The 16,471-nt window shown below is 37.7% G+C and overlaps 1 protein-coding gene across 1 annotated transcript; it reads right to left on the reverse strand.

Annotated features, from left to right (window-relative positions):
* Window positions 1–2,035: 2,035 nt before the first annotated feature.
* LOC111838467 (H-2 class II histocompatibility antigen, A-Q alpha chain-like) lies at window positions 2,036–14,470 on the reverse strand. Its single transcript, XM_072716057.1, has 4 exons — window positions 14,347–14,470; window positions 11,515–11,757; window positions 7,119–7,400; window positions 2,036–2,726 (listed from the first exon to the last, which is right to left on the reverse strand). Exons 1-4 carry the CDS (start codon window positions 14,402–14,404, stop codon window positions 2,602–2,604), a joined length of 708 nt encoding a protein of 235 aa, XP_072572158.1. The 5' UTR covers window positions 14,405–14,470; the 3' UTR covers window positions 2,036–2,601.
* Window positions 14,471–16,471: the final 2,001 nt, after the last annotated feature.

Below are 16,471 nucleotides of genomic sequence, written 5' to 3' on the forward strand. Positions count from 1 at the left end.
GCAGCTGTTACATATGGAGCTTCAGCCCACAATAACATCACCCCCACCCTTAGGGTGGAGGAACATGAGGTAAGACGCTCGCTCCAGGCTGTCAATCCCAGGAAGGCAGCAGGTCCTGATGGCATTCCTGGACATGTGCTGAGGAAATGTGTTTGCCTAAACAAACTTATCCAATGGTAAAAGAAATATACATGTTGGTGATTTGTTAATACATGATCAATGTGAATGTTTACCATACAATAAGTCAACAAAGTTCAGTTATGTCTCTGAAGCCAGAAATATTTTTTCAATTGAGCGTTACACAATTGGTTTGTTTTCTCATATGTTGACCATAAAAAAGACGGAGGTAAAGGAAGTAAAGGCAGTATGGTATAATGCAACAACAGAAGCAAAGAGGGTCTTCACAGAGGAGATGGAGAAGACCATATCAAGAGGCTGACTGACCAGTTCCATGGCGTTACTCCAAAGAAATGGTGTGAACTGGCAATAGAATTGTAACGGTATATTATATTTGGTCGTTAATGTAACAAAAATGTTTTGTATTTTGTGTGATGCAACAGTGTCACATAGGAACATTATGCTGATTACGGTAAGGAAATTGGTTCTGGGTGGATGGTTTCGGAGGGGGGGAGAAAGGAAGGGAAAAGGGGGGTTCGTGCGGGAGCCGTGGTTGTAGTTCTGTGTGCTTCAATAAAATCTACTTTAAGTAAGTTAACTGTAACCCATTTGTTCCACGCCTCAAGGAGGACTGGAATTAATCCACCAAACCCCAATTTATTAGGGTTACAGAATTGGCAGACAGAAATAACATTCCTCTCCCTAACAGTTGGAAAGATGGTCTTCTAGTTAAAGGTCCTGTTACTTATTTAGGTGTGGTGGTATGTAAAAAAGTGAATGAGGGATATATCATTAATGGGGAGGATTTTATTCTCAAAAGGTGATTGATATGTATATTTGTGTCATGCCCTGCTCGTAAGATCCTCCTGTGTGCCACGCCTCCTCATTAACCTCGCGTATAATCCCGATTATTACCAGCTGTTTCCTGTTTTTTCCACTTAGTCATGTGTATTTCAGTTCGCGTTCGAGTATGTTTCCCTAGGTCTGTCATTGACGTCTAATTGTGTAGTGCTGCCTGTTTGTGCCTGTTCCATGTTCCAGCTCTTTTTTCCCATTAAACCTCGTTTTCCCTGATCCGTCGCATTCTTCTCCTGCTTCCCCGTTCCGTGCACCCAGCCTGGTCACGACAATTTGTATATTTCTCTCTCACTAAATATACTTTTATATGTCATTAAAGATAAAAGTGCTCTATGAATTTATTTGGAAGCCTCACTATTTTAAAAAGGAAGTTACTTGTAAAACTAGAGAAAATGATGGTCTTGAGGTCTTAGATTTTGAAACAATTAACTACACCTTTAAAATTAAATGGATCATTGACTTCCTGAAAATGAAAGAGAGCTTGTGGAACATCTTAGTCATTTATTTGGCATGGCTGGAGGCATTCAATTCCTGATGAAATGTAATTCTTCAATTGACAAATTCCCTGTAAATTAACCTGTTTTAACCTGACCTGACCTTATTTGATTATATTCAATGGAAAATAGAATGGCATATCCAAAATAAGTACTGCATCAATCATAAAGTTAAAGAAGTATCTTACAAAGTGATACACAGAATTTACCCATTGAAACAGGTTTTAATAAGGCTTAAATTGGCAATTGTACATGGGTGCCTTTTGTGGGATCGAAGGTGAAGATACTATGCATGTTTTTTCAGTGTACTTATTCACGATTGTTTTGGACAGACATGCAAAACGTTATTAAAGACAGCTTCAGGAACTGATATTTTAGATTAACTGACATAGAGCACAACAAATTATGTGTTATTCAATTACTATTACTAGGGAAATTTTATATTTATAAATCAAAATGGATTAATTCTATACTTTTCATGTTTTTTTGAAGAGTTCAAATAAAATATACATATTATACAAGTGTCCAAAAACAAGAAAGCACAGAAGACATACAAGATCACTAGAGACTTTCAAATTCAGTATTTTTTTTATTCTTTGTCTTTTCCTTGATGCATCTGTATATATACCCAGATTCTAAGTTTTGTTTGTAATATATGTACATGTACCTATTTGTCTTTATCAATAAAAATGATTTTGGAGGAAAACAAAGTTTAATCATATAAACACAAGTTTTAATTAAGATGAAATACGCTGTATGTCTTTTAAAATCATCTCTCAAAATAAACAAAACATATAGTATTTTCTTGCATTTTACATAATCATATTTTTCTTACAACTGTACTGTGAAGAAAAAAGAAACTTTCAACAAAACAAATAAATTTCAATGCTCAGAATATGTAAAATATTTCAATATTATAATCAGTTATTAGCCATATTTATATCATTCCAGTTGTGCATAATGCATAATGTATAGATACTGATTTTACCAGTCTATTATACAGCCGACTTACTGAAGAACCTTTTTTGTCTTTTTTTTTCAAAATGGCTGATATATTTGTCAGAATTAATTACATACTTACACATTAGCTAGTCCTATCAGAGATGCTACTGCTTGAACTTGACCATATTTCTTAGCTGCAGTTATTTCCCTTGACGAGGAGGAAGGTTCCGGCTCCCACTCCAAGAAGCCCAAGAGTCAGTCCGATTCCACAAAATGCTGTTTCTCCAATGTCTGATTCATCCTCAATGTCTGGTTCTGCATGGGGAAAGATCATAATGACCAGTGGTGGGTACAGCTAACCAAAAAGTTAGCTTTGATCGCTAACTCCAAAGTTTAATTACTAAACTGAGAAACCACTAAAGAATTTAGCAGAAAATAACAATAACCGCTACACACTAACTTTTATTATATGAATTTAGCTTTGGTTTACTTTTTGGCTCCTAAACCCATAAAAACTATTGCTAGAGAGTTAAAATTTTAACCTGTTTAACACTGAAATCCCATCTGTCGTACTAGTGTATTTTTCTAGACAGTACTGAAGACTTATCGAATTGGGTGGTATTAGATTCTGTAGTCTCTGGAATAAATCTGCATTGAAATTTCTTCCATGATATCCTGTTTGCGAGATATAAATGTTTTTCTCGGAGACACCCTATTTTGCAACTGGCCCATGCTGACATTTTGCACTTAGTGAAGCCACTTGGGGACTACAAACATGGCGCCATTTACCCAGAACTAGGAAGGAGGGTCTGTATGGGAGGTATTTTCTGCAAAAAATAAAATTTAAATGAAAACGACAAAAAGACAATACAATCTCCACTTTGCCATTTACTTCCCAAAGTCTGTGCGTAAAAATCCTGCACAAATTAAAATTAAAATGAAATAGCACTATTTGCATTTTAATTTTCCACTCATGTATGAGTCAGATGTGAAAAATTGAAAAATAAAATTAAAAACCCTTTTTGTCTTTTCATTTTCCAATTTGACTTTTCATTTCCTACTTAGGCTTTTCATTTTCAAGTTCGCTACATGCAAATATATGTTAATCGGAGCAGGGCGGTGGGCGGAGCTACTGATCACTGCTGCGCTTCTCAGTGCGTTTGCCGATTCCTTTCTTCTTGTCAGTGTTGCCAACTTAGCGACTTTGTCATTAGATTTAACGACTTTTCAGACCCCCTTGACGACTTTTTTTCAAAAAAGCGCCTAGCGACAAATCTAGCGACTTTTGGACAAACCTTAGCAACTTTCCAAATGTCGCCAGTACTGTCCTGTAAGCGCGAGGTCTTGCTTTCCCGGTACAGTTACTCATCTCCCTGTGTCTGCTCTGATCAGTGAGCGCTAGCTCCGGCTGAAAGGAGCAGCATATTCCCGTGACCGCACGGCAGCTGACATAGATGTGAATGAGCTGCGCATGTACAAACGGTGTTGCCACGGACCAATCACTTACCTGCTTCTCCTTTGCCTGAAATAAAACTATTTAATTTGACCGTTGTTTCTTATTTTTTCTTATTTATTTTTTCTTCTGATGCACTTATATTACTCACTGTTACAGAGCTTAAGTTCATTCCAGCTTCTGAACTCGTCTGAGATCGTTTACTGAGCTACATCTGATTGACTGACTGTACGTGATTCTACTTACTCATACACAATGATAAACTTCATTAAACTTATTAAACTCATATACACATAAAAAACATATATACGTATAATATAAATGTTGTCTGACAGAAAATATGCAATGTAATTGATAACAGTTTTATATTGGACATGTGAGGAAGGATTAGGGAAAACACGCAGAATGCAAATACGACGTAATTACGTCATCAATATGCAAATATACGCATGACGTCATCTAGCGACATTTGGCGACTTTTCCAGCAGACTTTAGCTACTTTCCATTGAAAATAGTTGGCAACACTGCTTCTTGTGTTTCCTACCCGTGTCGCCCAAACTAATGGCAAAGACACACGCGGCTTAAGTTAGCTACTAGCTCCAGCTTCCGATTCATTTAGCTTCTTATTCGTAGCGTCTAATTTCGGGGCTTAAGTTGGAAATACAAAATAACGTATGAATAAAAGGTTTGAGAACGTATATTTATTTCGTAGAAGAAAGTCTTCCTGTATTGAAAATGGTGGAATTACTTGGGCATAATGTGATCTTTCATTTGTAACAGTAAACTGGTCGCATGACATTTTGATCAATTGTTCACACTTATTTGAATAAGAAGCCATATTTCCAAATGGAATTCGGAGGTCTTATTCATCTTGGGTAAGGTAAATATGAAATGCATAGTAAACAGCAGGCATTCCACTCTAATGACACTGAAATTAGCCTAGGCCAGATAGCTACCTAGCTGAAAACATGGCAGTCTGACCCAGGCTAATTTCAGTGTTTCCTTACAATGGCATACCTGCCATTATATCGCACGACATAATATTTAATTTCGTATTTTCAAAATGTTTTAACTAAAAACTGCACAGCATGTGCAGCTTCGAACACTCCCCTATAAGGAAGCTGCAAGTAACTTAAGTCGTGAAATAAGACGCTACGAATAAGAAGCTAAATGAATCGGAAGCTGTAGCTAGTAGCTAACTTAAGCCGCGTGTGACTTTGCCATTAGTTCCAAGAGTGTCCAGCTGCAGACGCCTGTAGAGTGGAGCTCCACCGGAAATACGTCACCTCCACAGGAAATACGTGATTTTAAGGGGCGTAAAGTGGATCTCATGATCTTTACGGACTATAGATGAGATCCACTTTACGCCCCTTAAAATCACATATTTCCTGTGGAGATGACGTATTTCCGGTGGAGCTCCACTCTACAGGCGTCTGCAGCTGGACCCTTCTCATTAGTTTGGGCGACACGGGTAGGAAACACAAGAAGAAAGGAATCGGCAAACGCACTGAGAAGCGCAGCAGTGATCAGTAGCTCCGCCCACCGCCCCGCTCCGATTAACATATATTTGCATGTAGTGAACTTGAAAATGAAAAGCCAAAGTAGGAAATGAAAAGTCAAATTGGAAAATGAAAAGACAAAAAGGGTTTTTAATTTTATTTTTCAATTTTTCACATCTGACTCATACATGAGTGGAAAATTAAAATGCAACTAGTGCTATTTCATTTTAATTTTAATTTGTGCAGGATTTTTACGCACAGACTTTGGGAAGTAAATGGAAAAGTGGAGATGGTATTTTCTTTTTATCATTTTCATTTTAATTTTATTTTTTGCAGAAAATACTTCCCATAGGTCTGAGCTCAATTAGAACCTGGAAAATACAACTGGGGGCCTGTATCATGAAGCAGGATTTCTTGCGTAGCTGGATAACTTGTCAGATTTAAGGCGGTATGCGGTAAACGTAAGTAAATGAAGGTAAACTCCATTTAAACAGGATACCTGTTGAAACCGTGCGAGCAGGCAAGCAGACTAACAGCAATCCAGCCAGGAAATAAGGTAAACCGGGGTTTTATTCAGACAAACAGGTAGCACTGAAGATGAACGTCAATGACAGATCTGGGGAAATTAACTCAGACGCGGACTAAATACACAGAACAGTGGCCTGTACTACGAAGCGGGGTTACTGGCTTATCGGGGTAACTTGTCAGATTTAAGGTACCACAGTTTAAATGGACTTCATATTCGCTCACTTACATTTTGCCCAGACTACCTTAAATCCAGCAAGTTACCCCGATAAGCCAGTAACCCCGCTTCGTAGTACAGGCCACAGGTTGAACATAACAGGTAACAGGCATGATTACAATCGGGAATTAACACGAGGTAATGAGGGGGGCATGGCACACACGAGGATCGGACGAGCCGGGCGTGACAATACCTTAAATCCGACACCTTATCCAGCCAAGCAAGAATCCAGCTTCGTGGTACAGTACAGGCCCATGGTTGTATTTTTCAGTTCAGTTTAACCCCATTTAAATGGACTTTATCTTTGTTTACAAAATTTGGTGGAAGCTAATTGGTCCATTAATGGTTTTAGTGGATGATATGCACAATGAACCTACAGAATATATATTTTAATTTGTCACTGGTATTTTATTATAGTCAATCACTGCATTTAAAATAAAATGCACAAATTTATTTCATCTTCAACTGAACCTGCCTCTCCCAGAAACCTGCCTCTCAGAAATTCTTTGTTAGTGCTTAATTTCACTGTTTTATTTTCCTTCTCATTTTATTCCTGTTTTCATGATGTTCTCATGAGGTACATTGCGTATAAGCATTTAAAAAGGTATCAGACATTTTAAGAAGCAAATATTGCTATGATCCTTAGATCTTATAGAATCCCATTAATCTTACAATTTGTTAATGCACTCAGGGAGGCTATGCTACCAACTTCTGATGAGGAAACAGTGGAAAAGTAGAAACCATTTAACATATTTAATGCATGATTATTCACATCTTAATTGGCCAGATGTTACTTAACCTGTTGTAACAGGGTGACGTGTGGCTTTGCAGGTTAGAACTCTGTGTCCGTGATTGAAAGGTTTCCTGTTCAAGCCCTGTGGCTGGCAGTGATGTCACTGTTGGACCCCTGAGCAGAACCCATAACTCCAATAGCTCCAGAGACACAAGCTAACTCTAATCCTTGCATGTACAACAATTTGGAAAAAAGCATTTTATTAATCATTGTATCTTACCCCAGAATCTGGTCTCAGGCTCAGTCAGCCCTTTGTGATACACAGTGCAGGAGTAGTCATCCCCTTTCTGGGGGGTGAATTGGAGGGTGGAGTACTGTCTGAAGGTGAAGTCACTGTTGGGGTAGTAGCGACTAAGGGTCACTCCCTCCTTCACCTCCACATTATTTTTAGTCCATTTCACTTTGACAGGTGGAGGGTGGAAGTTATTCACAAAGCAGATCAGAATGTTGCTTCTACCGAGTTCAACTTTATTCCTGGTATATATTGTGAGCTGGGGTGGATCTGAGAAGTTAAAAATAATTAGTAATTTAATACATCACCAATATACAAACGTGATTATAGCTCAATGGAGTACCTCGATTTTTCACTTATTTTCAGCTACCCAATAAAACACAATATGCCTTATTTTTTAATTCTTAATCATATTGTAATAACACATATGTGTTTAGCATCTGTTTTGTATTAATATATATTTTTTTAATTTTTGAAGAAACTCAAGAGGCGGTGTTTCCAAATTATGATGAAGAGATTGCAGACTGAAAGGAGTGGAAATCCAGACATGTGTAACCTACAATTATCCCTGCAATAAACATACTAAATAGTAAATAAGTGTTTAACTTTAACATGTGTTTAAGACTAAAATACATTTGATTGCATTGTATTTTAATTCATTTGAAGCATTATTATTTTAAGAAGTATGCAAATTTAATGTTGCATTGGCAGAGTTATTCAGCTGAAATACAGGTTGAAGGTTGTATTAGGATGAATTCACCCACTGCGCATAGTGACGTCGGAATGACATCTTTAATATGTCGTTTTTGGACGTCCAATTTTGGTCCACTGAAGGGGTTGTTTTGTAACGCCAGGCAACGTCTTTTTTTGACGTCTAATGAACGTCTAGTATTGACGGCCGTGGGACCTCCATGTATGGGCTATTTATAGTCCAAATGTGGTCGTTGTGGACGTCTTATAATCAGTGTTGGGGAAAGTTACTTTTAAATGTAATATATTACAATACTGAGTTACTCCCCCCAAAAAGTAACTAATTGCATTACTTTGTTACTTTTTATGGAAAGTAATGCGTTATATTACTTTTGAGTTACTTATTTCTTACCTGGCTAAAGCTTTATGTTGTTCAGGCCTTAGACGTGTTTTTTTGACTAAGAAATTCAGCATTCAACAACAGCCTTTATAACCTCACCTTAAGGGGCAGTGTGTGGCTCAGTGGGCTAAGCCGTGTGCAAGGTCACCAGTTCAAGCCCAGCCTCAGCACATCTGCAGGTCCTTGAGCAAAACCTTCAACCCCCAGCTTTATTATTATTTCATTTTCTTTTAAAAACACATATATAGAATAATAATATAGAATTATATAATATTCTCAGAACTTTCAGAGCTATGCATGCCATTTAAAAAAAATCTCTTAACATTAATTATTGAAAGTTGAAAATTAATGTGTTTAAGTTTTTATTTTTGTTTTGGTAGGCTATGGCCTACATAAAGTAAATTCACTGTCCAATGAGATAATAAAGAGTGCAATATAGGCTAGATAATTGCCATTGTGAAATAAGTTATATTATGGCAAAAGACAGATCTTAAACATTTAAAATGTTTAATAACTTTTTAGAGAACAATGAAATTGTACTACAGAACAAACAACATCCCCAATTAAACATAAATCTTTCAGCTATAATTTGAAAAATTGCTTGACATAGCCTAAACAAATGTATATGCTGATTGAAATAGACCAAAACTCTTGAGTTTTCTACTAAGTGTCCTCAAACAAAAATTAGTTTTCATCCTGACGCCTTGGGATATTTGTAGCAAAATTCAATGCGGCTTTGAAAATGCATTCCGAGCTGACCACGCCCACCCTACGGCAATCATGCCTCTGTGAAATTTCTTATTTACTCAAGTGATCTGAATTCCTTAGTTCAATTTTTATCAGATTATTCAAGTCAGCCTATGTGTTTCTATGATGCTTCAAAAACATTATTTCTCTGTTCACGCTCCACTTCATCTGCCAATGAATTCAACGATCTTATCAGATCTCCAGTCGCCATGTTTCAAACGATCTAAACGTAACGCGCTTCCGCCAATCCCCGCCTTGACGCAATGATTGCCGTAGGGTGGGCGTGGTCAGCTCGGAATGCATTTTCAAAGCAGCACTGAGTGCATGATTCTACGTGACTACGTTCGTTTTAATTAAATATTTTTTTAAGCAAATTAATTAAAATAGAAAAGTAACTCGCGCTACTTTTAAAAAAAAGTAACTCAAATATTAATGTGTAAATTTATAAAGTAATGCGTTATATTACTCGTTACTTAAGAAAAGTAATATTATTACGTAACGCACGTTACTTGTAACGCGTTACCCCCAACACTGCTTATAATACCGAAAGCAGATTAATTTTAGACATTGTGTATGTCGTGTCTCGACTACATTCATATATAAATGAACAATTTCACCATGCTTTCAATTAAAACTTAAATTTAAACAACGTATTGCTGCGACGGGCAGATGGAGATATCGCGAGCAGAGAAACACGGAGACTACTCTGTCGGGGAACATCCACTCAATTAATAATCCGTACAAGGATTACATCAGGCACCCAAAGAGCACCAAACATAATTATATGTAAGAAACACAAAGTTGTCAGACAACGAACTGTAAGACGCATACACGGTGGGACATTTATGTAAGCTAATTACACACGAGGATCAGACAGGGTACACACAAGACACATGTAAACACATGCGCAACAATAAGGAATTACCTATTAATTAACAATAACAGCAACAACACAACAATGGCTATTTACAACTGCACGCGGGGCATGCTGGGACATGAGCCCCGTCGGTGCTACAGTGTATACAACAGAACAGTACAGAGCTAAAGTATCATGAAAAGTAAAAAACATAATTTAGCATTAACCTGGTTTAGCAAGCTGGATGTTAATTTGTTCGACCGGGCATCAAGCTGCTGCCAGATTTTGAAATCCCGCGTTCTGCACGTGTACAAAAGTGTCCGCGAGGGACGTGGATAAAACTGTTACAGCTGCTCTGCACTACTCAGTTTTCACATGGTTTTCAGAACGAACATAAAAAACAATGCACGATATAATTTATTGTCATATCAGCGCAAATGCACATAAAATAAATGCATTCACATTTATTATGTTGATAACAACAATGTTGATATTTGTAAATAAAACTATATTTCCTGCACCTGTCATAGTCGTCCAAATAACGTCAAAAAAATTACGTTCAAATGTTGAATGTCATATTGACGTGCAAGTTGGGTCATGGATGGACGTTCAAATTGTGGACCTAGTTTGGACGTTGTATAGATGTCCAGAATTGGTCATGGACTGACGGACCTAATATAGACATGATCTGCACGCCTATCCAACGTCCAATGTTTAGTGGGCACAGACGATTACGTCACCCACGTGGTATGGAATTAATCCTTTTACTATAATATTAAGTTATAATTATGGATTAATTCTGATCGCGTGTGGACTGATCATCCTGAAATTCAGATCAATCGTCCATGAAAAGAAGCCAGGATGCTCATCTGGGCCATTAAATCGGCAAGCAGGATGCTTATCTTGGTTTCGGGAGATAGGGTGGGGGGTCGGTATACAGCACCCTATATTGCCTGTAGGGGGTAACAGGGAGGTGTTGCGCAAAGACACCTGGCGCCAGGACGCCCATTGTATTGTATTATCGCAAGCAGAATCACTCGGACTAAAGGGGGAATTGGAGCACCATATATTGCCTGGGGGGAAGGGGTGAGCCTGGCCAGCTTACCCCCTGCCCACAAGCAACTCTAAATTTAGTATAAAGGAAGGGGGAGATCCCAGTACTGACCAGAGTTCAGCTGTGGGATAGAGCGCGCATCGCCCGGCACTTTCTCGGAACTCACGTGTTGGTCTCCTGCCAGGACTGAAAGGGCTCCCCAGTCCATGTGTGAAGGTGGGTGATGATAGCACGTCCGAGTGTAAATAGCTTTGCAACTGCTTCTGCTTTCCATTGATTGTTGCGAGTAAATTATCGCCGCTTGTGATAATATTTCGTAACTTCTTTTATGTTTCCTTGCTTCTTTTATGTATTATTGCTTCTTTTCTATATATATTCGTACCTTTGCATCTAATACTATTAGCTATAAGATAAATATTATTTGATACCCATTGTAGTACGAGTTATTTTGCATTGCCTTCAATATGATAGCTTAGTATTGATGTTAATGCGAAATTATTTTGTATTACTTATTAAAGTGTATTTGAGTGAACCCAAGCGTGCCTGTTTGTTCCTTCGAGAGCCCTATATCCCTCTCTCATCCATTTTAATACAAAGGGTGTGATTTAATGGATAAAAGATGTGATGAGATTCTTACCTATTTCATCTGGAGGGTAGTTTTCACCTTTAGCCCACACGCCTACATTGATCAGGCAAATCCGATTCCATTCCTGTGCCGCCCAGCCTGAAAAGGTCCACTGGCCAGCAAACTCCGGCATTGTGTAAACCACATCACTCTTTTTATAATCAAAATAAAGCATCTCATCTCCATCCAGCTCCAGCATACTCTCAGGATCACTGTTATTGGTGTGGCAGGCATTGATTTTTATATCTATATGAGCTGAGAGAGAACCAGATAAAATAAATCAGTTGCTCCTTCCCAGGACTCACTGCACATGCAATAAACATGTTGCTACTGCATGGTGTGTTTCCTGTGCTGCTTCATTTCTGTGGTTAACCCTGTGCAGTTGGCTAGAATGAAGGAATGGGGATATAATATTTGTTATTTCTTTTGTAACTGTTTTACATGTAATGGAGAATAGTATTTGATTTTGGGGTGTTAAGACATGAAAGAGTCAAAACAAGTTACTTAAGTATTACTTAGATAATAAACCCATTGAATCATCTGAAAGAAATGATAAACATAAGTGACACTAAGAAAACAGTCTGGTAATTGTATTCCCCCCATAATTTTATGTATGATTTCAGCACTCTGCCATCATCTCAGACACTTTCAAATGAGTCTGGCTGCATATCTCATCTATCAGATCATCTTTCAGATCACATCTACTACATGAGTAAACCTCCTCTGTCAGTCATTCTCTTCTGATGGTAAGGAAATTACATAAATGACTTGCACAGAAGAGGAGTTTCAGGCAAAGAAGAGGAGTTTTGGCGTCTTCATTATGGCATTAAAGTGGGTTTATGTTTAAGGCTTGTGTAGATGAGGCGCCGCTGTCACGAGGCGTGAGCCACGCATCTCCTCCAGGCAGTGGGTGAATCTCAATATGCACACTTGACTGTACTTGTGTTCTTGTGAACCCATTTAATGTAACCTTTCATTGCCAAAGACCAGTTCCAATACTAAGAACACAAGAACATGAGGTTGGTAAAAATCCCTGGATGTTGGTCTTGGTCCGCCCCAAATATCAAGGATACATTGGTTGCATCCCCACTGAACAAGACCAATCCCATGATTCATTGCACTCCAAGTTCATTCTTGGAAAGCAAGATCGCAAGACTGGTCTTGCCAAGAGCACAAGGAATGTCTTTGCATTCTTGGTATTGAGATTCACCTAGTATGGCTGCTCTAATCCGTTAACAAAGGCAGAAATTAAATGAATACTTTCTGCAGCTGTGACGCACACAACACACATCCAGTGTGTTCCAGGCTTTATGGACAACTCGTAATTACTAACAGACTACTAAAAAGTTTATTAAATTAACTGAGTTAAATACAATGGTTTGTAATAACAAACATGCGTACTACTTTGTGACGTTTGTAAAATCATTGCATAGCTTCAGCAGTTTGTTGGCTTGAGGTTGTCAGGATCGGTCACTGTCTTGTCCTGTTCTAGCTTTTGATTCCCTGTTTGGCCAGTGGGTGTCGCTGGTCATCCCGTTCTTTTCTGTGTTTAGCATTTGTTACAGTCCATAGTATGTCAGGAAGAGACGAATTTAAAACAAATCCATTCTGAAGTAGTATCTTTAGTTAGAGTTGACTGTAGTTGTGGATGATTGAATACTGAATCTAACCAGTTTAAAGCTCATAAATCATGCAATTCTATCTCTAAAGTCTGTCTGTAAACTTATGTCTGTGCTAAGCTTGGGTAACTTTTATCGTGGGGAACCGTATAATTTCTGGACAATACGATGGTATGAAATACTAGCCTGTGCCACAGATGGCTTCAGGTAGGAAAAAAACACTGATATAAAGACAAATTTCACATCTAATGCAAAAGAGCAGTAAAAACTTGAAGCACAAGGAAATAACTAGAAACAAATAGTTAATTTTTCTTTTCATGTTTTTTAAATGTTCACTGTTATGAACTGAACTAGGTGTAGAAATAAGCATAACCCAGTTGGTTTTCACTAGTCTGAAACTTGTTCATGTTTTTGAGAGAGGATACCAGAGTTTTCTTTATTCAGATTCTATGCAGTGGTGTTTTTGTTTTATAATGCGAATGAAGATTGTCATATGCAAGTATTTTGTTTCTGATGAAATTTTGGTTTTATTTATATTTTAATTAATGATAAATAAAATTCATTGAAGCCATTTTTGAATTAGTGCAATGTTTCGTATTACAACCTTCACAATAATCTATCTTTAATGACTTCATGTTCAAACCTAATGCCATAATAACCTAACATCGTCATTTTGGGTTCCTTACAGGCAGAATGAACAGAATTTGTACCAATAAAAAGTTTTCTAATATTAAATGTTGCATGAACTGCATTCAGGACAGCTTAATATACATAACACATTTCATACAGAGGTTAAATTCAAAATGGTAAATTCACTGACAAAGAAGAGGGATATGGCGTAACCTTGTATAATGTTCACAATGCAGATCATTGACAACAGGTCTAGCAATGCGAATAATTTAGTGCTGCTAAAGCTAGTCCACACATGTCTGTCTGAATCTGAACCAAATCGATCACTATTCCCCTCCACCCCGGTCCAAGTTGAAATTTGGAAACATGGGGGGTTGGTGGCGAGCACTGGCAGTGAAGCTTGACTCTACATTGCTACAAGGGTTGTATTCCCCACTGCACATAACTGCGATGTCTCAAAAATCATTCATATCACTGCATTAAGGATTATTGCTGTTTAGGATTAATACAAGACAGCTAAAATCCATTTTTTTAAAGTCAATATGTGATCACTAAAAATTAACTTTAACTAGAGAGGGCAGAAGTCTCCACTTACCATGAACCCTTGTACAGAGGCCTCCCAAAAGCATGAAGAGTGAAAAAAAGTTACTCATTTTCAGCTGCAGATTCACACATTGGGCTCTTTGTGGTGCTTGTTAATCCATGTGAGCAGAATCTCTACACTGAATATGTACCGAGGGAGGGAGGTCCTTCATCCCTCTGAAGTCACACCCATCTACTAGTGACCAATCAGAAAAAATTGGGTTCCTTTTAACAGACATTGCTAGGTAGGATTATTTTTATGTGAATCTTCCATTCACTGCTTTCAGTATTTATAACACATACAATTTTACATTTTTGTTTATAATGATTTTAAAATTATTATATTGCCTGTACAGTGAAAATATACAAAAAACAGTTACGGCCAGAATAGTTCTGAGCATGGTTTAATACATAGAGAAGAGTAGAAATTTAAATTCTTATTTGTGAAGTTTAGGAAATTTGGAATATTTATCTGTATTTGTTTTCTTATTAATATTCTTAACTGTGGTGGCAAGATAGCACATGCTTCTAGGAATCAAGTCCTACCTCTGCTCTGTCTATGTTGAATTTCCTCTGAAGGTTTCTTCTGCATACTACACTTTCCTTTACAGACACTATTAACAGTTTATGATCATTGGAAAGTCAGGGAGGGATGGAAGGGGGGGGGGGAATCCATTGGGCACCAATAGGACAATAAGGAGGTAACTGAATTACAGTTGTCAGAGAGTCTCCATCCTGTCCAGCCCCATCCCTGCCACAGGCTCCTCACATTCCAGTAGGTCACCCTCTATATGCAAATTCACTCACAACACCTACACATAGTACCTTGTTGGAGGGGGTCTTTTGGGGCATAAAGAACTGTCCTTAATTTGTATTTGAGCTGCCTGTCAATGCACATTGTATGTCTAGAGTGTATCGCATTATATTATTTTTACTGTTCAATAAACTATCGTTTTTTTTAAACGAGACTCTGCAAGTGGATTCCTTACACTACAGTAAACTTTTTTATAAGCAGAAAAAGTAAACTCTAAAATAACTATAAAAAGTACAACATAGTGAATACATTAACCAGTAACAGTTGTTCATTATCATCATCAAGTATTACGTACTGTGCATATTTGTATGTGTACCCTATACTTTTATATGACTGGCAGCACAGTAGATTTGTTTCCACCAGCATCACCACAAACACATGAGTAATGTGTCATATGACATTACAACAGCTACAACATCACTACACTACTAGCCCAGATTCATATCTAATTAAAAAAATCAATTTCAATGTATATAAATAATTTAAGTTTGATTGTATTTTTAAATCAATTGTTACTATATTCTACTAATTTATAGTATACTGAAAACCAACTTTAACTTAAATGGATTAAAATTGTTATTGTTAACAAAGTTAAGAGGAGCCATGGGAACCAGTGGGGGGCACTGACCTGTTCGACAGACTCGAGGCTGTTACTAGGCAGTGGACATTTTGTGTCAATGTTAAACAGTTCCACGAATATTTTTCTCCTGTTAACTGTCTTTGCTAATTTTTATTAATAAGTTACTGGAATGGCTCTATTACGTTTGCCCCAAATGGGTCAACGCAATGCAAAAGCCACAGCACATATACAAAAACCACAACACAAACGTAAAAGCCCCAACACGAATGCAAAAGCCACAACAAGAATAAAAAAAGTCACAGTCTCAAATGAGAAAACGGATACGTTGTTATCTGCTCAAATCAAAACTAGAAAAAACAGATAACAAGTACTCACATTTTATTTTGGTTTTTCATCTGCATTTTGTTTTTTTCACCTGCATTTTCTCATTTTGGTTTGTATTAGTGTATTGACCCGTCTGGGCCACCGTACTGTTTGATTTTTTTAAGCAGTTTTAAAGCAGTTTAGCAGACTTTTTACATCTCTTGCAAACTAGGCCACCTTTTCTTCTGTCGAAGGGCTCATTCTGAGTTCGACACATTTATCCTGCACTTACAATGGAGGCGAGAGGAGGCCGACGAGGTGGCTGCGCAATCAAGTGCCATCATTAGCCAGCCTGCTACACCAGTTAGCTGCTGCCAGAGTCAGGCGACCAAGCTGGTGAGGAGTGGTAAAATTAGTTTTAACCCAGGGGTGTCAAACTCC

This window comes from Paramormyrops kingsleyae, chromosome 9, assembly GCF_048594095.1.
Source record: "Paramormyrops kingsleyae isolate MSU_618 chromosome 9, PKINGS_0.4, whole genome shotgun sequence".
Lineage (NCBI taxonomy): Eukaryota > Metazoa > Chordata > Actinopteri > Osteoglossiformes > Mormyridae > Paramormyrops > Paramormyrops kingsleyae.